The 26,127-nt window shown below is 39.2% G+C and overlaps 1 protein-coding gene across 1 annotated transcript in view; it reads left to right on the top strand.

Moving 5' to 3' along the window:
- Lrp6 (LDL receptor related protein 6) overlaps positions 1–26,127 on the top strand; it is a 136,392-nt gene that overhangs the window by 88,818 nt on the left and 21,447 nt on the right. The window contains 10 exon segments of the mRNA XM_052718961.1: positions 914–1,130; positions 1,569–1,858; positions 3,084–3,310; positions 6,242–6,426; positions 6,935–7,261; positions 14,719–14,921; positions 17,301–17,512; positions 18,660–18,850; positions 20,617–20,826; positions 22,433–22,558. Coding sequence (XP_052574921.1) covers positions 914–1,130; positions 1,569–1,858; positions 3,084–3,310; positions 6,242–6,426; positions 6,935–7,261; positions 14,719–14,921; positions 17,301–17,512; positions 18,660–18,850; positions 20,617–20,826; positions 22,433–22,558 — 2,188 coding nt within the window.

Here is a 26,127-nt window from a genome sequence, read left to right as displayed (position 1 = left end):
AGTTGAGCTATACCCTCAGTCCCTTACTTGGAATATTTCTTACTGAGTTTATGGATTCAAAAGTTAATATTTGCATGTAAGATTATATCTGTTGCCTTTTAAGGTTTGTAGAGGTAGGTGTTGTTAACATGTTCATATGTTTAGTACCAAAATTAAGATCTCTGAAGACTGATTTGCCTAGCTTACAGGCTATTTACAACTGCAGCAATAATCTTAGGAAGGAAGTTAAACATTAGGGAACTTTCTCCATCGCTCCAAGCAAGATTAATACAGGTTGCTACAAATACATGACTGGATTTACTAATATTGCTCTTGGGTAATTGGGAAGAATAGGTGTAGCCTTGACTATTGAAATGTATTTGCACAGAGGGTATTGCAAGCTCCATGTACAGTACTTTTATAATAAGGACCTCAAAAGAGTGATTTACTGAGACATCTTATCCTTTTATCTATTAAATTTTTGTTGATGGTTGTTATTTAAATAATAAAATTAGAAGTGTTAACTCTCTTTACAAGTAATGTGACTTTAATGACTCTTAAGTTTCCTTTGAAAAAAAAGCCAGACTCTAAAGGATGAATTAAAACATTGTAAAGCAAAATAGTGTGTTATATACTTTATATCTGAGAAAAACATGCAAACTTAAGTTAAAGATAATGTATTGAATTTTGACAGTCATTTAATGGAAGAGTTTCATACTAAATCTAAGCTTACCAGAAAAATTTCAAGGGAAGAATACTAGGAAATTAGAAAAAGAGGCAAACATGAACTTAAGATGAATGTTTGAGATTATTCTCATTGAATCATTTTGTTTTGTGATGCATTCATTGTCTTAGCAGGAGTTCTCATTTTACACAGCTTCAAAGGATACGTCCTGACCTAATCTCCCTCCTTCTCTTCCAACTTAAACTGAAGGTTATGAACACTGATGGCACTGGGAGACGAGTGCTGGTGGAAGACAAAATCCCTCACATATTTGGGTTCACCCTGTTGGGTGACTATGTTTACTGGACCGACTGGCAGAGGCGGAGCATCGAAAGAGTACACAAACGAAGTGCAGAAAGGGAGGTCATCATAGACCAGCTGCCCGACCTCATGGGACTGAAGGCCACAAGTGTTCACAAAGTCATTGGTGGGTCATGCCAGAATCTCTTAGAAATGGAGACTAGATCTAGAAAAGATGAAGAGAGAGAGGCAGCAGCTTATAAAGCATAGAATTGTTGATGTTTGAAGCGATCTTCTTTACTGTATCTGCCTAGTAGTCTGACTTCACAGTGTGTTCCTGTTATGTGCAGACCTATAGGCAGCCACCTTCATCAAAAGAACTCAACCTTGCTGTATAAGTAATGCATCTTATTTTAAAGCTTACTGTGGGTATAAAGCATTTGTTCATACTTTTACACACAGATAATCCTGATACTGCTTGTTTGTAAAAATAGAGTTGAAACTAGGTCAGGACCAACACAATCATGTCTTTATGAACCAAATGTATCCTACTTTAGAAGCAAATATGTGTTGATTGTGTGAATATATGTTTTTCTGTGCTTTTTATACCATATTTTTCTTTTAGGTTCCAACCCCTGTGCTGAGGAAAATGGAGGATGTAGCCATCTTTGCCTCTATCGGCCTCAGGGACTTCGATGCGCCTGTCCCATTGGCTTTGAGCTCATCAGTGACATGAAGACTTGCATTGTTCCTGAGGCTTTCCTTCTGTTTTCACGGAGAGCAGATATCAGACGCATATCTTTGGAAACAAACAATAATAATGTGGCCATTCCTCTCACTGGTGTCAAAGAAGCTTCTGCTTTGGATTTTGATGTCACTGACAACAGAATTTACTGGACTGATATATCACTGAAGGTTAGCAAAGAAGTTTGGAGTGTTAATGCCGGGGCTGAAAGTGAGAGCTTGAATTGCAATGTCATTGAATTACAGCAACACAGCTACAACAGCCTATACCGGCTGACTGTGGTAGAAAGTACTGATTGTGAATTATATCAGCCTTTTGTTTTGTTTTTCCTAGAATTAATATTGAGAAACTTAATGAGCTAGTGAGGAAACTCCTGACTATAAAATCTGGAGGATAGTCTTTCTTTCTTCTAGATTGTGACTTTATTTCAGGTAACTTTTGTACACTTCTAACTTGCAAAGAACGTGAGATGTTGGAACCAGATAGTTGGATTCTAGTGGTGTTTAAGAAAAGAAAATCTACTAATTGAGTGGAGTGGCAGGGAGTAAATGAACCTTGGCTTTAGCTAGGTGAACCACCATCTTGCAAGACTCTTGTATTAAATAAGAATATCTGCAGATACACACCACTTATACGCCACTTGGCCTGGAACTTGTTAGGAGCTAACATCTGTTATTAGCTTTTAAAATTGATGGGGTTCAAAATCTTAATGATCATATAGAAATTGGTTCTGTTTGTTTTATGAGCTTAGAGGTAGCTGAGATCTGAATTGACACTGACCTAGCATACTTTCAGGCGTCTTCAGAAAACTGACGAGCAGTGAGCTTATAGCATTCTAGTCCCTTCTTGTTCACTTGATTACCTAGAAATTCCAAAGAAAACTCATTCTGGGTAGATGGCTCTATGGGTTAGATTGTGTATTCTGTGAGCATGATGACCTGAGTTCAAATCCCTAGACCACATATAAAAAGCTATGCATGACTTTGCATGTCTGGAAACCCAGTGTTGAGGAGTAGAGACAGGCAGATCCAAGAGCTTGCTGGCTTGCTAGTCTAGCTCAAAAAGTGAGCTTCTGGTTCAATGAGAGACCCCATCTTAAAGGAGTATGGTGAAGAGCAGTGGAAGAAGACACTGGTGTTCTTCTCTGTCTTGTGCCTGTGCATACCCAATGTACCTAGATAAACAAAAACAATCAGGCATCCCATTCCACTGCCTTAATAAGAAAAATTTTTTGATTCTTCATCATTTCAGAAATTTCCGCCGAAAGTGGCTATAACATAGTTGCATTTATTAAAAATGGTCACTTTTGCATCTTTGTACCACCAATAATCCAGGCTTCCAGATAATGTTTTAACCTTAAGCCTTGTGTCTTAGTTGCACATTTTATTTTTGCAGACTATTAGCAGAGCCTTTATGAATGGCAGTGCACTGGAACATGTGGTAGAGTTTGGCTTAGATTATCCAGAAGGCATGGCAGTGGACTGGCTTGGGAAGAACTTGTACTGGGCAGACACAGGAACGAATCGCATCGAGGTGTCAAAGCTGGATGGACAGCACCGACAGGTTTTGGTGTGGAAAGACCTCGACAGTCCCCGAGCTCTGGCACTGGATCCTGCTGAAGGGTAAATAGCTTTATGTATGTATTCTTCATAGCTTTGTCACACAGTGGTTATGGATTATATCCTTGATACCTTAATGTTTATTAATAATCTGACAACTAAATGATAGGAGAGGCTGCACGGCAGTGGCGCACACCTTTAATCCCCAGCATTTGGGAGGCAGAGACAGGCGGATCTCTGTGAGTTCGAAGCCAGCCTGGTCTATAGAACGAGATCCAGGACGGACACCAAAACTACATAGAGAAAAATCCATCTCAAACAAAACAAAACAAAACAAAACAAAAACAATAGGAGAGATTTATTTTAAAACCAGTTATTGCTGGACATAGTGGCTCATGCCTGTAAGACCAGCATTTGGAATGCTGAGGCAGAAGCATTGCTGTAAATGGAGGGTTTTCTATGTCCCGCCCTGTCCTACAGCCACTTCCGGATAATCACTCAGAGGCTTATATTAATTATAAATGTTTGGCAGATGGCTTAGGCTTATTACTAGCTAACTCTTAAATTTAAATTAACCCATTTCCATTAGTCTATGCATCGCCATGTGGTTTGTGGCTTACCGGCTCTCTGACATCTTATTCCTTGGGCAGCTGGATCGCATCTGCCCGACTGCCTTTCTTCTCTCTGTATCTCCATTTGGCTTTCTCACCCAGTCTTATTTTGCCTACAGATTTGTTTATCAACCAGTAAGAGCAACCATATTCATAGCATACAAAAGACCACCCCACAGCACATTGCTACGAACTTCAGCTACATCATGAATTCCATGCCAGCTTGGGCTACAGATAGAGACTTTGTCTCAAAAACAAACAAAAACAAAAAACCCAGGGCATTCATATTTTGCTGCTTAATAATAATTCATTGCTAAAATTTACTTCGTCATTATAACATTGAATGAAGAAAGTAAAATAGATTTCACAGTAAAATATTAACTGATCAATATTAATATACTGAGTGAACAGTGTTGATTTATCATCATCCTACATTTAGTTACTGCTATCACTCAAATCCCTCCGGTATGTAGATTCCAGACTTCTATTGGAAACCCACTAAAAGAGTGTTCTATACTGAAAACAACTAATGTGGGTTCCCCACTCCCACTCTGCTTTTGCTTTCTACAATTCTACTTACCAGTGTTCTAGAAATAGTGGATAAAGCATTCAAGAAATGAACAGATCATACGTTTTAAATTGCTTTTATTATGCTATCTATTTTTTCTATTTTTTATTAGTTAATCTTTCTGGGCCAAATTTATACATTAAACTTTATATAAATGAGTATAGAAATAAACATAGTTTATATAGTTTGTTAATATTGTAGTTTCAGATATACAGTATGGGGGATGTGTTAGAATGTATTCCTCACAGATAGGGGGTGGATTACTGTGTATTTCAGAAAGTGCCATTCATTTTATCTGTGTATGTCTGTGTGTGTCTGTATGTGTATGAATGTTGTTTGAAATCCAACCCAAGTCCTTGCCCCCAAGTCCTTGCCCCCAAAAGTTGCATTTTAGGATACCCATTAGTTTAAAGTGGGCAGTTAGTACAGTCTTTATTGTAAACTTAGAAAATCAGTGGAATTATGTAATAGACTAACCTGTTTATTACAGCACAATTTTTTAGCATTAGGTAGTCCTTATTGCAGGAATCAGCATGTTTTCATGTAGCAGCTGAGACTCTTGAAAATTAAGAAAATAGTTTGTAATGAAATTCTCACATTAAGTTCACCATTAGGTTTTTATTTATATAGTTGGGAGGCCATATGAAGGACAGCTTCTTTGTATACTAGTAGTTATAGTGGGATCATGGTGATCTTTGCTTTAAGCACTAGTTGCCAGTCAGATAAATTCAGTACTTAGAACTGTGAAGTTTCTCTATGAACTTAAATGGTGTGCACCTGGCTCTCAACTGACAAGAGCGGATGTAAACAAAGTCTAGGACAACTCTGATTTTCAGAAAGATGTTCATAGCAAATGCTACCAGGTGAACATGTAGTTAACAGGCCGTTGAGTGAATATGTATGTCCTTGAGCATTTCATGAGCTGGCATGTGGAGTGAGGCCCCAGCTCCAGTGCTAAGGGAGCATTAGCAGCTATCTAGCTTAGCTGGAAAAGCCTTTGGTAAAGGGTAAGATTCTAGTTCTAGCTATGATGTGTAACTGACTTGGACACATGAGATGGAGCTTTCATACTTCTTTACCATTTTGGCCTTCCATATATAAAAAGCCATAGGGAGCACTAAGATTAAAGTGACCCCTCAGAAAAGTAATATGTCAGTAGACAAATATTTTGAAATATCATACGGATATTTATAAGTGTTGTGTTCATTGCTCAGCCAATGTACTAGGATGGTACATTGTGCTTATTTGTGTAGTGTGTTCCCTGGAACTGGATGACCAAATACATTTTCTAGCTTTGCCTTTCTTTTGAGCCTTTCAAAGGCTACTATTTCTTTTGACATTAGTGTACTCTTGCAGCTTGTTTTTGAAGGAAGTTGATTATACAAGTTGGAAGGCAAATCCGGTATTTAAAAATTTTAAGTTGCATTCAGAAATACAGAAAGATATTTTGGTAAAGTGAACCAGATTCTTAGACCAGACCGTTAATCATTTTCTTAATACCAGTTTTATAAATGTTAATGCTTCAGTAAAGAAATCATTGGTTTGTTTCCAGTTCCTAGGTCTGGGTGGAACAAATTGATTGGGAAGACTAAGGAGAGCTAGCTACATGACTCACATCTTTTTTGGAAGTGAGAAATGTAGTTAGTTGGAAATGACTAAATACTTGGAAGAATCATAGCCATGACTTTGTTTTATCGATTTACTTAAGTTACTATATATTTTCTTCAAGTTTATTCAGTTACTATACTTGAATATGACCTCTTTTCTCCAGAAAATCAAATGTGAACTATTAAATTTCCATTGTTTTGAATCCAGATTTATGTATTGGACCGAATGGGGAGGAAAGCCTAAGATTGACAGAGCTGCTATGGATGGAAGTGAACGTACTACATTAGTTCCAAATGTGGGGCGAGCAAATGGTCTAACTATCGACTATGCTAAAAGGCGGCTTTACTGGACAGACCTGGACACTAACTTAATAGAGTCTTCTAATATGCTTGGTAAGGTTCACTGCCTTGTTCTTAGGTGCTGCATTTATGGAGAAGTCAGTGGTGCCTGCCACTCGTTGTCTAGATGCTGCTGCTGACACTTTATGTCAGTAGCTAGCTTGTGTCTGTTTTATTATTACTAATAGTCACCCAGTAACCTGGGTTTATATATTTACTGTGCAAAATGTCATTCCTGTTGGATCTGTACTGATAGTTTTGAAGGGATACTCTTGAGGTGCAAGAAATACTGAACTATTAAGTCCTCATATAGAGGAAATAAAGCAAAAATCAAAATAGACTACAGGAATTTAAAGAAACTTAGTGATGTATAGAAGGGATATGAGTTTGAGGCATGGGGTCAGACTATAGATGGATTAATTTCAATTAATTTTATGAATTGTTCTATTTTAAATTGCTTACAAATATAATTTTCATATGCGCCCCCCCCCCCCAAAGGCACTTGTTCCTCACATGGTTCATTTCTGTGACTCTCCCTTGTCTACTGACTTTCCCAAAATAGGACTCAACCGTGAAGTTATAGCAGATGACTTGCCTCATCCTTTTGGCTTAACTCAATACCAAGATTACATCTACTGGACAGACTGGAGCCGACGCAGCATTGAACGTGCCAACAAAACCAGTGGCCAAAACCGCACCATCATCCAGGGCCATTTGGATTACGTGATGGACATCCTTGTCTTTCACTCCTCCCGGCAGGCAGGGTGGAATGAGTGTGCCTCCAGCAACGGGCACTGTTCCCACCTCTGCTTGGCCGTGCCAGTTGGAGGGTTTGTGTGTGGATGCCCTGCCCACTACTCCCTGAATGCCGACAACAGGACCTGTAGTGGTGAGCTACAGTATCCCCCAGGGCAGCTAGAACTAGAAGAGAAAGCAGCACTTTGAGAATGCTTCCTCCCTCCAAAATATGTATCTTTTAAAGTAAAAAGTAGTGTAATTAAAAGAGAAGACTAATGGAAGACATAGAAGTTTGTCACTTAATTCATGATAGAACTTAATTTCATGGAAATGTTGCCTTTTGCTTTTGAACTTTTAAGTATTTAGTGAAAAATGTGTAGTGTGAGAGAAACACACGTGTTAATACATAATGCTTATTTATTCATAAAAGAAGAGCAGTACAGTAGAAAAAAGAGAATCCTAAAATATACTTCTTTGAAGTACGTAAAACAGGACAAACATAAGCATTTTAATTGTCTGTGAAGCCATACAGGAAATGCATATGAAGAAGTTTAAACCCAGGGTGAAGCAGTAGTTGACAGATGGGGATGGTTCCCATGCCAACATAGTGTGTAGTCACTGCTTGATTCCAGACCTTCTCACCTAGTCATGGTTCAGAATTTGAAATGATGAGAGGGAGGGATGTCCCTATGTCTTAGTCAAAGTTCTATTGCTGTGAAGAGACACCATGACCATGGTGACTCTTTTTTTTTTGGTTTTTCGAGACAGGGTTTCCCTGTGTAGCTTTGCGCCTTTCCTGGAACTCGCTTTGGAGACCAGGCTGGCCTCGAACTCACAGAGATCCGCCTGGCTCTGCCTCCTGAGTGCTGGGATTAAAGGCGTGCGCCACCACCGCCCGGCTCATGGTGACTCTTATAAAGGAAAACATTTAATTGGGGCAGGCTTACAGTTTCAGAAGTTGAATCTGTTCTCATCATGATGGGAAGCATGGTAGCATGCAGGCAGACATGGTGCTGTGAGTTAGCTGAGAGTTCTATATCTAGCTCCACAGGCAGAGAAAGACACTTGGGCCTGGCTTCAGCATTTGAAACCTCAAAGCCCACGCTGAGTGGCACACTTCCAACAAGGCCACACCTACTTCACCAAGACTGAACCTCCTAATAGTGCCACTCCCTAGTGACCAAGCATTCAAATCTGTGAGCCTATGGGGGCCATTTCTATTCAAACCAGCATACCCTACATTATTTTTTAAAGTTAACAAAAATTTCACATTAAAAATGAACACACACAGTGCTAACAACAAAGCATGTTGTGACATTGTTTGCCACAGAAAACCTGGTGTATGACTTAAGTATGTATGGAGACCCATATCTTGAGGATTAGATAAGAAAATCAGTAAATGATCAAGAAATACATGGACAAATCAGATCAGGAACTCTTGGGAGGCAGACTATCAGTTTGGAAGAAAGTAACAGCTTGGTATAAGATTTTAGATATAATTAGTGAAATCATGTTATCTAAGGAAATGTATCTGAGATCATATAGGGAAGGATTTAATTTATTCTGAAATAGGCTTCAATTATGGAAAGAACACAGATTATAATTAAGAGATTATACTTTAGAAATTCCCACATATTGTTTTTTTTCTTCTTTATGCAAACTTTTTTTTTTTTTCTTCCTCGAGACAGGGTTTCTCTGTGTAGCTTTGCGCCTTTCCTGGAACTCACTTTGTAGCTCAGGCTGGCCTCGAACTCACAGAGATCCGCCTGGCTCTGCCTCCCGAGTGCTGGGATTAAAGGCGTGCGCCACCACCAAACTGTTTTAAGACTTAATTTTTCTCATTTTAAAAATGTGAATAATAATAATAACTAGAGTTGCTGTAAGAGTTCAGTAAGATGCATGAAATCAGTGTGTGAAAAGTGATGTGGCTCTGGGGAAGACCTGGACTGCTGGTGTGGTGGTGATGGTGGTGATGGAGAGCTGCTCATGGACTCTGGCTGTGCTTTGGAGTTAGAATAGATCTTGGAAGTGAGCTTGGTGTGGAGAAGAGAGATGCAACAAAGCAAAGATGGTTTCCAAGTTTGGTATCAGAGTCGATGCACTAACAGAGGAGAGTGGTAAGGCTGAAGGCATGTATTTCAGAGCTGCAGGTATTTGTATGAGGTTACCTACAGGGAGAGTTGAGTGCTGGGCCCAGCAGACTCGGGAAGGACCAGATAGCAAGTTTCAGGCATGTGGGCGTGTAGGCTCTGTTAACACCTCTCAGGTCTTCTAACTCTGTCCACTGTAGCATGACAGCAGCCACAGACAGACAGTATTACAGAAAGGGCAGCGACCAGGTTTGGTTTATGGGCCACAGTTTGCAATATCTTTTTTTTTGGTTTTTCGAGACAGGGTTTCTCTGTGTAGCTTTGCGCCTTTCCTGGAACTCACTTGGTAGTCCAGGCTGGCCTCGAACTCACAGAGATCCGCCTGGCTCTGCCTCCCGAGTGCTGGGATTAAAGGCGTGCGCCACCACCGCCCGGCCTAGTTTGCAGTATCTTATGGAGAGAGAACAACAGACCTAACAGCCAAAAGAATTGGTTCAGAAGGACAAGTTTGCAGAGGGTACTGAGAATTGGCATAGCTGGAGAACTAAGGAAAGTAGAGAGCATCGAGGTGCCAAAGAGAAGAGAAGATGGTTTCAAACCAGCGTTGCTGACCGCTGCTGAGAGGTTAGATGAGGTCTTAAAAATAGCATCCGTCCTTTAAGCAGTTGCCATCCATTTCACCTAAGGTGGGTCTTCTGACCATGAAGACAGTAACTTCAGGAAGGGATGGTGAAAGACAGGTTGGAGGACACTTGGACAGTGAGTCGTACAGAGAAAAGGAGGAGCAGTGACGTACTTGGGTATTCCTCTCGAGAACCTCAGCTTTTGAGTGGGAGGAGAAAATGGAGTGAGAACTGTTCGAGAATAGAGACATAAGGAACATGGCAAGACTTCCTGAGATCATTGTGCATGTAGCTGCTTATGTCCTGTAGGTAGGTTGGTTGGTTGGTTGGTGAGTGAACACCATGGGGAATTACTGTTGAGTGCCCCTAATATCTGTGTTTGACTGTCTGATTCAGTCAGTGGTGCCTCAAGGCTTCTTGTGTGCTCTTATGAGTACTATGTAATATTTGCATGGAGTTGTATTATGTATTATGAGGAGCTTAATGCATAAGTTCTTGCTTTCAAAAGTGTTTCAACATTATTTAATTTGCATCTTGACTGATTTTACAAGCCAATTCAGACCAGCTTTTCTCTGGTCTCAAATGTGACAGTGCTCTCTATCTCATGCAGAGTAAAACCCCCAACTTTTACAAGGCCTTCAGGGCTCAACATGAGCAATATCCCTCACTTGGAAACAGCTTCTTTATCCCTCACTTCATAACTACATATCCCACATACCCCAGTTTCCTTGTCTCACCCCAGTGTCTACTATTCTTTCATTTGCTTTCTCTATAGCAGACACACTGGTCTCATTGCTCGTTTCAAATATGCAAATCAGTCCCATTTCAGGACCGTTGAGCTGCTTATTTCCTCTGCTTGGCATGCTCTTCCTGCAAGACTTTGCATGGCCATCCTTCATGTCTAAGTCTCTGCTTAATTGTGACCTGTGTAACAAGGCCAAGTTTGCAGCACTTACAATGGAAAAAACTTCCACCAGGATCATTCCCACAGCCTCCTTTCCAATAGCACTTAGAATACTTTGTGTATAATATAATTTATACACTCTATTATTTATATACTGTTACTTCCTTTGTTATGCTTATTGCTTACTGTGTATTCCATGAAGCAGTAGTAGCTTTGTTTCTGTTTTCTTCATTGATATATCTGAGGTGCTTCTGGTCCATGGTAGACAAATGGAGTAATGAGTGAAGAAATAAGGTGGTTCTGGAAGGACGTTTAGCCTTGCACTCAGTAGCTTTTGTGATCTTGAGAAAACTTAACTTTTCTGAGTTTGCTACTTATAAAATGATAATGTAGGGATTGAATGGCATTCTGTGTGACATGTTGGACTATAGGAATTAAATGACACTCTGTGTGATGTGTTGGAATAAAGGGATTAAATGGCATTCTGTGTGACTTGTGATGTGTTGGGATATAGGGATTAAATGGCATTCAGTGTGATGTGTGACATGCGACATGTTGATAATATACGGATTCAATGGCATTCTGTATGATGTATGACATGTTGGATAGCTATTTTTCCAAAAGCTATTTCTTCTCTTTCCTTCCTCTAATTTTGTTACTTGCAAAATCAAGGCTATAGGGCTGTCTTTGTTGTCATTAAGTGCTTATTTATTTAGGTCATTTTTTTATTTTTTTCATTTAATATGTCTTAAACACTACATGCTAGGCCTTATTTTAACCAGTGGAAAAATAGTAACAGTGAATGAAATGCCTGCTTTCACCAAGCTTACATTTCCCTGGAACTGTTAAGATGAACAATATGAGGGCTATATGGTGATAAGTGTTATGCAGGAATATTAAAAGGAAGAAAATGTGGTGACTGAGATTGCAGTGTTAATAAGGTTACTGGGAACTCCATGCTAAAGTGACATTTATATCAAGACTTGAAGGAAATGAGATGAGCTATGAGGATTTCCACATCTGACTTAATAGGTTACTCAGGAGGTTGGTAGTGGAGTGAATAAGGACATCGAGAGATGAAACAAGAAGCCAGATTTTACAATCCTATCTTCAGTCCTGAAGTGGCCCTTTGGTACCTTGTGTAAACTGGAAAATGTTGATCCCTTTGAACTGCCCCCACGTCCATAGCTTGGCTCATAAAATGAAGGTTGCATATCTGTCCTTACTCAGTGCTTTTGGTTCCATGGATGGCATAGTCATATTTTGTAGGCTTGCCCATGGAGATTATCCTGTTCACACCCAAGAGCAACGCCTTCCTTTAACTTAGATGAATGCTGGTGCTACCAGAAGACAGCTGAAATTGTCCTCTGGCTTACATGTCCAGCTTCTGCGTCTTGTTTTCATTGTGGTAATGAAGACTAGGAAAAGTCTAGGAAAGTCTAGGAAAAAGACTAGGAAAATCCAGTGACTATTTAATTTTATTTTACTTTGAGACAGGGTTTCCTAGGCTGGCTTAAAGCTCTTCCTTGACCTTTTCATCCTCCTGCCTCATCTTTCAAGTACTGGGATTATAGCAATGTACCACTCTTAGGCTTTTTTTTTTTTTTTTTAAAGAACTTTCTGTAGGAGATGTGAGAATGTGGTTGAGGATGAGAGGATAGATTTAGACTTTAAATGGCGTATGTTGTGTTACTTTAAGCATGGATTGTAAGAAACTCAGCTTCCCCTGAGAAATAGTTCACCATTTATAATTGTTAATTTTTTAATTAAAATTTATAATCATACTTCAGTTTAATTGTGTGTGTACATGTGCACACACCACACGCTTATCCCGTGGCATACATGTGGAGGTCAGAGGACAACTTTAAGGAGTTGACTCTTCCTTTACCATGTAGGTCCTGGAGATGGAACTTGGACCACAAAGTTTAGTGACAAGTACCTCTACCTTACTGAGCCATCTAAGTGTGTTCTTAGAGTTGAACTCTACTAAAATTGCTCATGGTTGTTAGGTCAATGTGTGATGAAAATTTCTAGTAGACTGGTACTTCGTGAATCTTCTAAGCTGGACGTGGACTTTTCGCTAATGAAGGACTTAATGGAAGTACAGTGTGCCAAGTATCAGGCTTCATTGTCAATGCCAGTGAGTTCTTTTGTATGTATTTGAGTGTGAATGTAAAGACAGGCCCAACCACAAGTGAGAGCCGTGAGGACGGAGTTAGGCAGGGTGTTCTGGCGTTGCCTCCTGAGTTTACATCCTTGAGAAGGACCTGCTTCTGCTGGGTTGAGGTGATGGCTGAGCACCAAGAAAAGCAAAGTATTGTTATCGAATTTGTGTATATAAACTATAGGAAACCCCTCTCCTCCACTGCCATCAATTTCTGTGGTTTCCATTACCTGTAGTCAGCCTCCATCTGGAAATAATGCGTGGAAAATTCCAGAAATAATTCATAAGTTTTAAATTGCATGTGGTCCTGAGTATCACAGTGCAACTTATTTCAGCTCTACCCAGGATCTGAATTATTTCTTTGTCTCGCACTTCTGCTCTGAACCAGTGAGCCATCTCTCCAGCCCCTCAGTTGAATTTTATGATAGACATATATGTGTAGGGAAAAACACAGCAAATAAAGGATTTGGTACTGACAAACTAACTGTCTTTATCAATGATGGGGTGGGCTATGTTTTAGTTAGGATTTAAAAATGCTTTTAGGTTTTCCTGTTGGTAATACTCTCAAATGTCATCTGTCTGTTTGGTTGTTTTATTTGTTTTGAAGATAAGTTCTTATCATATAACCCAGGCTGGCCATGAAATCACTCAGTAGCCTCCTGCCTCCACTTCTTAGATGTTTTCCTGAATTGAAGATGACTACAGAGTAGTGAAAGGCCGTCCCTGGGAAAGGGAAGTGTTGTTTTGGATACACTTTCTCATTTTATGAGTTAGAGTGTCATCTTACCATGGAAACAGAACATTTTTTAGTGAAGATAGAAATACTGTTTTTTTGTTTTTTAAGTTTCCTTTATTTTATGTGTAGGAATGTTTGCCTGTGTGTAAGTATGTGTGCCATGTACATTCCTGGTGCTCATGGAGGTCACAAAAAGATGTTAGTTCCCCTGGATTTGGGGTTACAAACACTTGTGATCTACCACGTGAGTTCTGGGAACTGAACTCACATCCTCTACAAGAGCATCAGGCACTTTTAACCACTAAGCTATTTTTCCATAACTTCTTATGTCTTTATCAAATGATTCATTAAAAATAAGATCTCTGTTATTTCTGCAAGACAGAAACATAGGCTAGATAATTAAAAATCAAATGCCCAAAGATATCTAGCTGCAAAATTTTAAAGTATTTTTCTAAGTAAGCATTTTAATTACTAAAAATGAGATACAAATCGTTTATAGGTTTCATCCCTTTCCTGTAGCTCTAGAAGTAAGCCATTTCCCAGCTAATACTCTTATCTATGCAGATGCAACTGAGCATTGGATTTTTTTATCAGATGCAAAGCTCTCTATTAAATGAGAGAAAACATGTTAGTTATTTACAGTGGAGCTGAAGGTCTAGTACATATGTAAGATATGAAGATCTAGTACTGTGTAACTGAAAAATAGTTGAATAAAGGCAAACTGGAAAGGAATAAGTATTGCTCAAGAGACACAGAGTAAGCACTGGATTCTAGAAGTGGGAGAATCCCGTCTGGCTGGGAGTGGAGAGATGAAGAAAAGCTGCACAGAAGATGTGGCAGTGCTGTGGTCCTGGAGGTGTGGGTGGGATTTAGAACCAAACCAATGACAGAATTCAAACACTTTATAACTGGCTCTATAACCAGAGTGCTAATTACTCTCTCACTGAAGGAAGTTTCTGGAGGTGTGCCAAAGGGTTCTCCCCTCAGCCTTACTATGTTGTTCTGTTGGAGATACAGGGAAACAGGCTCACCAGGCTTGGGGTGGTGGAGAAGAGTCACTGTATTTCAGATTTGCTCTTTTCTCTTTTAAGCTCCTACCACTTTCCTGCTCTTCAGTCAGAAGAGTGCCATCAACCGCATGGTGATTGATGAACAGCAGAGTCCTGACATCATCCTTCCTATCCACAGCCTTCGGAATGTCAGGGCCATTGATTATGACCCTTTGGACAAGCAGCTCTACTGGATTGACTCTCGACAAAACATGATCCGAAAGGCACAAGAAGATGGTGGCCAGGTAACTCAGGCTTAGTCCATTTCTGACTAGACTTGCTCTAACCATCCACACTGCTTCATCTGCCTACAGGGGAAGTGGAAATCTAGGGCTAGTATTTTTGTTTGTTTGTTTTTATTACCCAGAGTAATTGTACTCTGTGTACATTATTATTTGATGATGGCTTTGGGTTGGAAATTTTATCAGGGAGGTGAGGTCATTAATGACTTCCACCACTGGTTATAATATCCGTTCATGCCATGTTTTTTTCATTATCCTGCTATATGTAGTAGAACACATTTTGAAATCAAGTAGGTCTTTGTTCTGATCCCAGCTCTATCACTCACTAGAAATCTTAGGAATGTTTTTGATTGAACAGAATGCAAGGCATAAAGCCCCTACTTGTTTAATGGTAGGGATTTTTAATAGAGAATAGTTATCTCACTGATTACCTTCTATTTAAAAGACTCATTGATTAAGAAACAGGATAATCTTAGTAAAATTAAAAATATCAATAATGTGTTATTGATTCTGTATTTTTTGGTTACTATTTGGGGACTTTAAAATGAGACTAAGAATATTATCAGTCTTATCTGTGCCTATGTACCATTGTGGATTTCAATACTATTATTTATACTTCCTTCTGGATTCAATCAGTATAAGCTTAAGATTACAATAGCTATCTGTTGTCTTCATTATGGCAAAGATGTTAAATTGGATTTTGTATGTGTTAAAATTTAGGGAAATATTACTAAATTTGTTGTCTTACCTTACAAGTAAAGAACAGGTAAGTAAAGTAAAGAACAGAGTACTCGGGGATCATTTACCAGTGTGGTCATTCTTTGTACTTCAGCTGTACCTTGTACTATGTAGACTAGTACTAGTAACCAGTAACTAGCAGAGAGAAATTATACAGCCAAAGACAGCAACTAAATTAAGTAACTTTTTACAAGGCTGTGCTAACTCGAGAGTAAATGAAATAAAATTTATTTGAACAGAATAAATAGACAAAGCTGCTTTTGGTTGGCTTTGTAAGAAAAAATTACTGCTGGTGGCCATGTCAGAGGAGCAGCAGGTGGCAATTGAAGTTCAGGTGTCAGCCCACCAGGAGGCGACTCCCTGATGAGTGAATCTCAGCTAGACGAGGCCGAGACCCCAGACCCCAGACCCCAGAATGTCTTTTGCTTCTTCTGTGCCATTTGCTGCTGGCATCTTTCTCTGGTATCTGGCATGGTGTGAATGGGTGTGGGGAGACCCCACTGCCTGAAATGTAGTGTGCCTATCTCATGGCAACATCACATTCTACTGGGCATTTTTACCCATGCATTATTATGAAAATGATTTCTTCCTAAGCTGCACTGTCTAATTGAAAATCATGTTAGTTTAAATAGACTTTTGATGATTACAGACAACAACAAGGAAGTGCCACACAACTAGAACACGTGAGTTCCTATTGAGAAGCCCTGTAGACTGGCTTGGGTTAATGATTAAGGGAAACAACTGAGTCCCAGTTAGCCCAGCTAGCTTAAATTCTTTTCATCTTAGTGTTGAGAAATGTTTTCACAGGTTTCAGAGTGCATAATAGCTGAAACAAAGCTTTGAAAATAACTTAAAGTTTGACTAAGATGTGTGTGTGTGTGTGTGTGTGTGTGTGTGTGTGTATCCCTGATTGTTTTTTGTTTTCTCCAGAATAGGGTTTCTCTGACTTGGTACTGTTGGTTTTGGGGGTTGCACAGTTCTTTGCTGTGAGGCTCCCCTATGTGTGGACTGCAGGATGTTTAGAAACATTCTTGGTTTGCCCCGTATCACCAGTAGGTTTCTCATATCTTGATATTGAAATATCTCTGGACGTTTCCAATGCCTGTGGGTGCAATATCACCCTTAGTTGAGAACTACTGTTCTAGAGGTATCTCCTGGTTGTGATTGGACCCACAGTTGTTTATAATTATCGGGGAAAGCTGTTACCCTCTCTGATTAAGACATTGTCAGATTCTTGGACTATCTATGCTGTCCTCAGCATCCTCTTCTGCTCCATAAAGCAGCCCAAGGGGATATTTGAAATGCATGTTAACAAACAGGTACATCACTCATAAAAACCCTTTCTGTAAGAAATGTCCTCAGCTGGGCGGTGGTGGTGGTGGTGGTGCACACCTTTAATCCCAGCACTTGGGAGGCAGAGGCAGGCGGATCTCAGGCCAGCCTGGTCTACAAAGTGAGTTCCAGGACAGCCAGGACTGTTACACAGAGAAAACCCTATCTCAAAAAAACAAATAAAACAAAAATGTTCCCAAAGAACGGATACCCTTCTGAGGGGTGACCACAAAAATTAAGAATTTTGTTCATGGCCGTACAGTTGTCTGGTGTGGAATCTAACTTGTATGTTTTTTTTTCCCCTTTCTTTAGGGTTTTACTGTAGTTGTAAGCTCAGTTCCAAATCAGAACCTTGAAATACAGCCCTATGACCTCAGCATTGATATTTATAGCCGTTACATCTACTGGACCTGTGAAGCTACCAATGTCATTGATGTGACAAGATTGGATGGGCGATCAATTGGAGTGGTTCTAAAAGGCGAGCAAGACCGACCTCGAGCCATTGTGGTAAACCCTGAGAAAGGGTATGTTACAGAAGCCGCCGTTGGAGACTTTCGCCTTGAAGCCCTCTCCACCCTTCCTTGCACCAGCAAACAACTCCACTCAGTGCTTCTCATCTACTTGGCTCTGCATTTCTTACTGCTTTTTCTTTCACTGGTTTGGTTCTAAATCCCACCCACACCTCCAGGACAATCTCACTGCCACATCCTCTGTGTAGCTTTCCTTGACCTCTTTCATCCCTAGCCAGATGTGATTCTCCCACTTCTGGAATCCCACTGCTCACTCTGTATCTCTTTAGTCATACTTATTCCTTTCCAGTTTGCCTTTGCTCAGCTATTTTTCGGTTACATAGTTATTTATTACTAGACTTTCAGCTACATTGTAAATAACTAATATGTCTTCTTTCATTTAACAGAGCTTTGCATTTGATAAAAAATCCAGTGTTCATTTGTATCTGAATAAATGATAAGGATGTAATCAGGGAAATGGCTTACTTCTAGAGTTACAGAAAAGGGATGAAATCTATAAATGATTTGTATGTCTCATTAATAATTAAAATGGTTAATTAGAGACATGCCTTAAAATTTTATAACTAGATCTCTCTGGATATTGATTTTTTTTTTTAATCTATGAAACTTAACTCTGAAAACTCCTTGGTACCCTGTTACTATTATTAAAAGTAATAAGTATATCCCTTAATCTTTTTAAAAAAAATAGGTGGGGGGGGGCGGGGAGAATGTGGAGAAAGTATAATCAGTAGGCACTCTCCGTCATGGTTAGGAGTGGGCCCTCTGTAGTTCTAGTGCACTGTTGTGCAGCAGGCTGATGGCTGAGACACTGACTGCAGAGTGCATGCCCCAGAAAGCTAGAAGAGGGAATTCGTTCAATGTAAACAGTAAATCCTTGAGGCTATAGATATATTTAACCTAGCACTGAAATATACAATTACTCCATTATATACATAATTTTGTATGTTTGCTTATAGCTAAAAATTTTTAAATAGGTTTAAAAGTATTTTACTTCTATTTATCCTTAGAAATTTGTGTTTGTGTTTTTGGGGATCAAACCCAAGGCCTTGCACATGTTAAGCAACTGCGTTTGTCTTAACAAATATTCTCAGTTTGTCTGATTCTTCAGTAATTTTTTTTTATTTTCTCTTGTTATCTTCAGGTATATGTATTTTACCAATCTTCAGGAAAGATCTCCTAAAATTGAACGGGCTGCTTTGGATGGAACAGAGCGGGAGGTCCTCTTTTTCAGTGGCTTAAGTAAACCAATTGCTTTGGCACTTGATAGCAAGCTGGGCAAGCTCTTTTGGGCCGATTCAGATCTCCGGCGAATTGAAAGCAGTGATCTCTCAGGTACCCTAAAAGTGTTTCTGTATTTTGATTTGAGTTTTAAGATGATTTCATTACTGTGAATTTGTACTTTACTTGTGTTATTTTTGTGCATGATTATAATTTTATTCATTAAATATATTCTGTATTATATTAGTTGGAGACATCTTTGAGATTATTTCTAGTGTTTCCTAATTACTTAGTAGTTTTATTGATCTGAAAATTATGTATCTGTTTTTTCTTTCCTAATTCTTCTACTCTACTTTTATATTCTGTCCTCTCTGAACTCAAACCTGATTGGTCTTTCTGCTCATTTTCCATATGAAAGTTTTCATGTGTAAACTTTTAGAAACACTTTTACATATGCAGACATTGTTCTGAAGTGTGTTTTGTGACATTGCTTCTTAAGTCTTTAGAGTATTTTCACTCAAGGAAAAGCCTGGCTCAAGCTGGTACTCACCCTCCACAAAGTCATCCCTTTTCCCTTTTGCTTCTCTATGGTCTTCTGTTTGTAATCATAGTTACCTCTTCTATCATAATTCATGATGTCCAGTTGATGCATGGCCTCCTTAGTGACCAGGAAAATAAAATTGAAATAATATACTGTTTATTTTAGTCAGAGTGGCAAAAGTATGTTAAGGTTTATTATACCCAGTACTTGCCAGGATGTAACATACTCTCCTAAGGGCGGAGCTTGAGCTCTATGGTACAGCATCTGCCTAAGGTACTATGCTGAGTCCTATCTCCAGCACCACAAATCAGGACACTTTGAGGTAAACAGAAAAAGTAGAACCTTTATTGTACAGTCTGCCAGTAATTATCAGGATTTAAAGGAGATAGAACCTTTGATTAGCAGTTTCTCTTTTAGATGATTGTCTTACAGAAATACTAACAGAGTAACCACTGAGCATTATTTGTGATAGATGGGATAATTTAAGAAAAGCTGGCAAGAAACAAGCCAAACTAAGGTTGGGCATTTATAATTAAGAATAAGCCTCTGTGTGTGATTTATTTGGGAGTTGAGTGGCGGGCCCCCCAAAAGAGCAAAAACAAACAACAACACACCCCACAGGAAATTCTTACACATGAGTCCATTTCTGAGCTATATTTCATAAAACTTTTGATGTTGCTTCTTGTACATGGTCTTCCTTTTTTCCTCAGAGGATATGTTCTGAAGCCCCTTGAGAGCATGTGTGACACCAAACTCTAGAGGTCAAGAATCACCTTCTCTGCTTCAGCATTACCACACCATCCAGAAGTTAATCTCCCCTCCTTTGTATTACTGTTTTTGGACACTGAGTCCAGGATATTATAGCATTAGTCCATAACCTGTGAGTCAGATGGACAGTGTGTGTTCTGAGAAGCCAGGTGGAATTAGAGTAGAATTGTTTTTGGTAGATGTCTCAGGTATTTTCAGAAAGTGGCAGATGCTCAGCGTAGAACTCTGGGCTTACCTCTACTGCTTCATCTGGACAAGCATTGTTTTCATCTGCTTTATTGTGTTAGTTTTTATAAAATTGAGTTTGAACATGGATTCTGCTAAAAACAAATTGAAACCTGCTGTCCCAAGGTCTTTGTTACATTTCATAACTAGAAAATTCCTTGTGCATGGGAATTAATTCCTAGTTGCACATGTCTGGTTTAGCACCGTTTTCTGGTACATGTAAGTCTGTGATTGTAGAGCCTGTATTTCCCATACTTTTAGGATCTACCTGGTATTCATTGGACAACTGTTGAAAGTGAGATTTGGCCACACAAATCATTGCTGTTGAATATTTTCCTTTTCTAAGGTGCCAACAGGATAGTGCTAGAAGACTCTAATATCTTGCAACCTGTGGGTCTGACCGTGTTTGAAAATTGGCTCTATTGGATTGATAAGCAGCAGCAAATGATTGAAAAGATTGATATGACTGGTAGAGAAGGAAGAACCAAGGTCCAGGCCCGAATTGCTCAGCTGAGTGACATTCATGCAGTAAAGGAGCTGAACCTTCACGAATACAGTAAGTGAGGTGGACGGGGCCAAGGAGCACTGTGTGTGTCGTAAGAAACAAGACATGGTGTTGTGGCTTTTTGACATCATTTTTCTTCTTTACTTTGTTTTCATATTTGGAAAAACACTTTGTTGAACTTTCTAATAACATAAACAGTGTATGATTTTGGTTTATCAAATCTGCTTAAATCTTAGCACGAAGGGGTGAAAACAGGAAGATGGCGTGTTTGAAACCAGCATGGACTATCTAGCTAGACCTAGTCTCAGTGAAACCAAGACCTGGGATGTAGCTCAGTGGTAAAGCACTTGCTTAGTACCCACAGGCCCTGGGTTTGGTCTCTAGACCAAGTAGACAAATGAATAGTATTGTATACTTGAAAGACAGAACCACCTCTGTTGATGCATATTCAAATATAATAAGTAATGTCTATTTTGGGCAATCTGTTCCTTTATAGATAGTTGACAATCTCAATGTCAACACAGATTGACATAGCACCCGTATTAGGATAGAAAATAGATCATAATTGATGGCTGTGTTGTATAATGGTAGCGATACAGTAACGGCAAAGGTCAGGTTGTTTGTAACACAAGCTAAATAGAAAATTGAGAGCAGTGACTTCATAAGTACAAGTTGTGAAGTAGACATTGAAAAGTCACCTAATGGCTTGTCTTTTTAGCTTTACCCAAAGTAAGAGGAAATTAGATCTTTGTCATGCTATCATTGGCAATGGAACAAGCAAGTAATTTTGTCTGTTTCAGACAAATGTCCATGTGACCATTAAGTTTTTCCTTCTACTAACTTTAATTTTCTACAAATTCTTTATTAAAATATGCTTTTAAAAATGAAATAATTTTACCTTTTAGAAAAGTAGAAGTTCTGAGTTAAAATCTTTAGAAGAGAATTCTGTTTTAAGAAGAAGACTATGCAAGTGTCAGCAGTCTCCCCTGGCAGTTTTTCTAGGTCTATAAATCGTTTTTTTACTATTTGACTTTTTGAAACCAGATCTTCTTGTGTGGTCCTGGCTGGCCAGGAACTTGCTGTGTAAACAGTCCTGGCCTTAACTTATGGGATCTTCCTGCCTCTGCTTCCTAAGTACTGGATGGAATACAGTTGCACCCCATCATGGCCAGCTAATATCTTAATTAAAGAATGAACATAAACCCCTTATAGTTAAGTTTTATTCATTGTATTTATTCATAGTTTTGTTCATTATCTTCTTTAGGTTTGTTGTTTGTATAGTGCTGAAGATTGAACCCAGGGCCTCACTGTGTAAGAGTTTACACAGCACTTTCCCCTAGCCCTTGCTTATAATATTTTAAAATGAAATATGCATACCTATATAACATGCTAGATGTTGTACATGCCTGTAATCTCAGTAGTTTTAGAGGCTAAGAGAAGAGGATCACTTGAACCTAAGAGTTTAAGACTAGCTCAAATGATAAAGACTCCCATCTCATCCCCCTCTCCATGTAGTGGTTATATAAAGGTGTTTTGCTATAGGTTATATAGGGATAAAATGTGGAATTACACTGTGTGGAAATAAAATCAGAACTTTATATTTAGTATTGTTTGTGATTCATAAATCATTGACTTTGATAATTACATTCTTTCCCAGGACAGCACCCTTGTGCACAGGATAATGGTGGCTGTTCACACATTTGCCTTGTAAAAGGAGATGGCACTACAAGATGCTCTTGCCCCATGCACCTAGTTCTGCTTCAGGATGAGCTGTCCTGTGGAGGTAAAGATGCTAAAATCCTTCTTGTGCAAACCAGAATTCCACATCTTGATCTAGCCATCTATGGCTAGGCAGTGAAGTTGCTATTTTTCCTGACTTAATTGGTCATTTGTGTTCTATTTATTTGCACATCTACTGGGCTTGCCTTTTTTCCTCTCTGCTCCCCAGATTCTTTCCTGCTACTGCAGCCTCCAGTGACCACCATTTTAACAAACTCTGTTTCTGTGTGTTTGGTTTTATACACTCCACATCAAGTGTGATGAAGTGATGTTTACCATTTTGTGCCTTCCTCATTTCATTTAACATTTTCTGGGCTCATTTCTTTGTAGTGGATGATAGGAGTTCCTTTTTTAAGGTCAAATAGTATTTCATTACATATGTGTTGTCATATTTTCAGCCTATGAATCATATTTCTTAGTAATACAGTAAGTAGCTTCCTCCACTCCTTGAGGGAGTCGGAAGATTAATTCACTCTGCTCTTCACCTATTGAATTCTGGATTTTGTTGGTGTAAGTGTCATTGTTTGGAGTGTGTCCAGTGAAAAGAATATTCTTTTGTTCAGCTCCATCAGGATTTTCCTGTTGTTTTTAAAAAAAGAGCAAAACAAAAATAAGACCCAACAATGAAAGAAAATTAAAAAACCCTATGGTGTGTATGTCTGCAAGTCTGTAGGGTACACACACGCATGGTCCCTTGTGCGAGTGCAGAAGATGCTTCAGTGTTCCTCATCTTCCAACCCGGGAAAGTGTCTGTTTATCACTGCACTCCAGGCTGGCGGGCCAGTCAGCTGCTGGGCATTCTGTCTACTTTCCACCTTCCATAGGAGAGTGGGATTGCAGGTGCACACTCCCACATCCAGCCTCGTGTGGGTTCTCACCTCAGGTCCTCACCTTACACCTAGTGTGCCCTCTCCCCAGTGTGTAGTCATGCAGTGAGTTTTGTTGTCACTCGTGAGACATAACAATTGATATTCTCTTTTGTTAAATAATAGTGTGGCGACATTGAGCACTATGATAATATTCATACTCTTAATTAAGAAGTACTCTTCCTAGAGATAATTCACAGTTAATTTTAATTGAAGAAAAACAATTGAGGCATACTGTTACCTGCAAAAGCAGCAATTTAAAAGAAATCTAGTTTCTTTTATTTGGAAAGTTGTGAAATACAATAACTGAGTTAAAATACTTTGTTTTATTTATTTATTTTTTGGTACCAGGAATTAAACTTAGTATAATGTTGTGGGTATTAGTCAAGTGCTCTACCACTGAGATTTATCTCCAGCCCAAGTAATTCACTTAATAAATATTGTGATTATGAAGCTTGTATAAAAATGTATTTGGCTTAAGGGGGAGGAGGGAGTGGGGCTCATTTGTTTGCTTGTTTCGTTGTAGTACTGAGACTCACCACCATCCCTTCATTTGGGATCTTTTTTTTTTCATTTTTATTTGTTTATTTTTTTTTCTGTTATCAACTTGATACAGTACAAGTTCTTTTTTTCCCTTTTCTATTTTAATAAAAAAAAAGGAAAAAAGTTATAACTAATATAAGAAAAACTATATACAAAAATACAATAACTATATACCACATATATAAGCAATAAATACCTAAACAATGGCTAGTCCATTTGCATTTGACAAATTCAGAGAAAATAATTCCATTATCTATCCTATTTTGGTAAGTCCAAAATGTACCTGATTCACTTTCTATCCTAACTTATATTACTAACAGAACTATCTTATAACATCTTTCAAATTTATGCACTTACACCTCTTTAGTGAGTTTCTTTTCTGAAATTCTTTTTTATTTTATTTTATTTTACAATATAATTTAATTTTACATATCAACCACGGATTCCCTTGTTCTCCCCGCTCCCCTCCCCCTTCCCCTCAGCCCACCCCCCATTCCCATCTCCTCCAGGGCAAAGACTCCCCCCGAGGATTGAGATCAACCTGGTAGAGCAGGTCCAGTCCCCTCCTCCCAGGCTGAGCCAAGCGACCCTGCATAGGCCCCAGGTTTCAAACAGCCAACTCATGCCCTGAGCACAGGACCCGGTCCCACTGCCTGGATGCCTCCCAAACAGATCAAGCCAATCAACTATCTCACCTATTCAGAGGGCCTGATCCAGTTGGGGGCCCCTCAGCCATTGGTTCATAGTTCATGTGTTTCCATTCGTTTGGCTATTTGATAGTCCCTGTGCTTTATCCAACCTGAAATTCTTAACAAAGAAAACTGTAACTATAACTATCTAATCTTCAACTATAACTAATCGTCAACTCCCTCAGAGACCCAAGAAGGAAAAAATATTACCTAATAAAAAATAAAAACAGGAAGTGCACGCAAGCAGCTTCCAGAAAAAATGTGAGTTGACACAAACAGCCAGCTGCCTGGATAGTCACCTGGGGTTTCTCCACAGTGTTGGGGTATCATCTTCAGCCTATAGACTTAGCGTATCTGACAGACTCATTTGTGAAGTAGGATGTACACAAGGTCAACAGTTCGACCTCACATTGGGTGAGAGCAGTCCATGTACCAGAAACACCTGAATTCCACTAGTGTCGTGTCATGATTCAGGATTTTAAATTCTGCAAATTGTTGATATTTTTTTAATTCAGCTGTCCATTCTTCTTGGCCATGTGTGTATGTGGCTTCATCTCAGCATCCCATTCTTCTCCACATCCCTCTATTAAATGCCAGTCTACCATTTAGAGATGTGAGCTTAGTTATTCTTCAAGAATAACTGTTTCAGCTGCTGTTCCACTGCACATCAGAAGCCATTTGCTTCCTGCTGGTTATGGGCGAAGGTATCTTTATTCTGAAAAGTAAAATTTTGGGTTAATTGTCAAATTCTAGGAAAGGTAGCTATATCCTTTGTTATCCACTCTGTGCATAATGCCAAAGTTCAGGGTTTATCTCAAGTCCTTATTCAAGTAGTCTTTGAAACTGGATCATCTCAGCTAGCCCTCTCAAAATTGCTCTGAGCAGTTTGTTGTCTCGTTTGGGATCTTAAATGTGTCCCATTTCAAGGCTCTGTGTTACCAGATTGTGGAGCTGGTAGGTGTTGGAATCTTTGGCAGTTTTTGAAATAATGTCTGACTGTGTTATCCAGGCTAATCTCCATTGCCAAGCTTAGTTGGTTCTCCTAAGAGAACCCCTTAGTTGGTAGCCCCTTAGTTGTAGACAAATTTCTAAATGGTCTTATTAAATAAAAAACATGGAGCCAAATATAGGGGTGAAAGCCTTAGAGAGATCAGGGAAATAGGGAAAGCCACCAGCCAGCCTTACCTCACCAACTCTGCAGCTTCCAAATTCGAATTACTTCCTGTCTTACCAACACCTTTATTGCCTTGATGTTCTGCCCAATATCATTGGCTATCTTAGCCCAGCTACCTCACTTCCTTGTCACTGTCTGTACAGACCTCCAGGTCTCTATGATTGGTACTGGGATTAAAGGCATGTGTCACCACACTTGTCTCTGTTTCCTAGTGTGGCCTTGAACACACAGATACCCTGCCTGATAAGTGATCGGATTGAAGGTATGTGCCACCACTGCCTGACTTCTCTGTTTACTTAAA

The sequence above is a fragment of the Peromyscus californicus genome, unplaced genomic scaffold (genome assembly GCF_007827085.1).
Source record: "Peromyscus californicus insignis strain IS unplaced genomic scaffold, ASM782708v3 Scaffold_6__1_contigs__length_162567912, whole genome shotgun sequence".
Taxonomy (NCBI): Eukaryota; Metazoa; Chordata; class Mammalia; order Rodentia; family Cricetidae; genus Peromyscus; species Peromyscus californicus.
The sequence above is the reverse complement of the archived record's forward strand: the minus strand, read 5'-3'. Positions and strand labels throughout refer to the sequence as shown.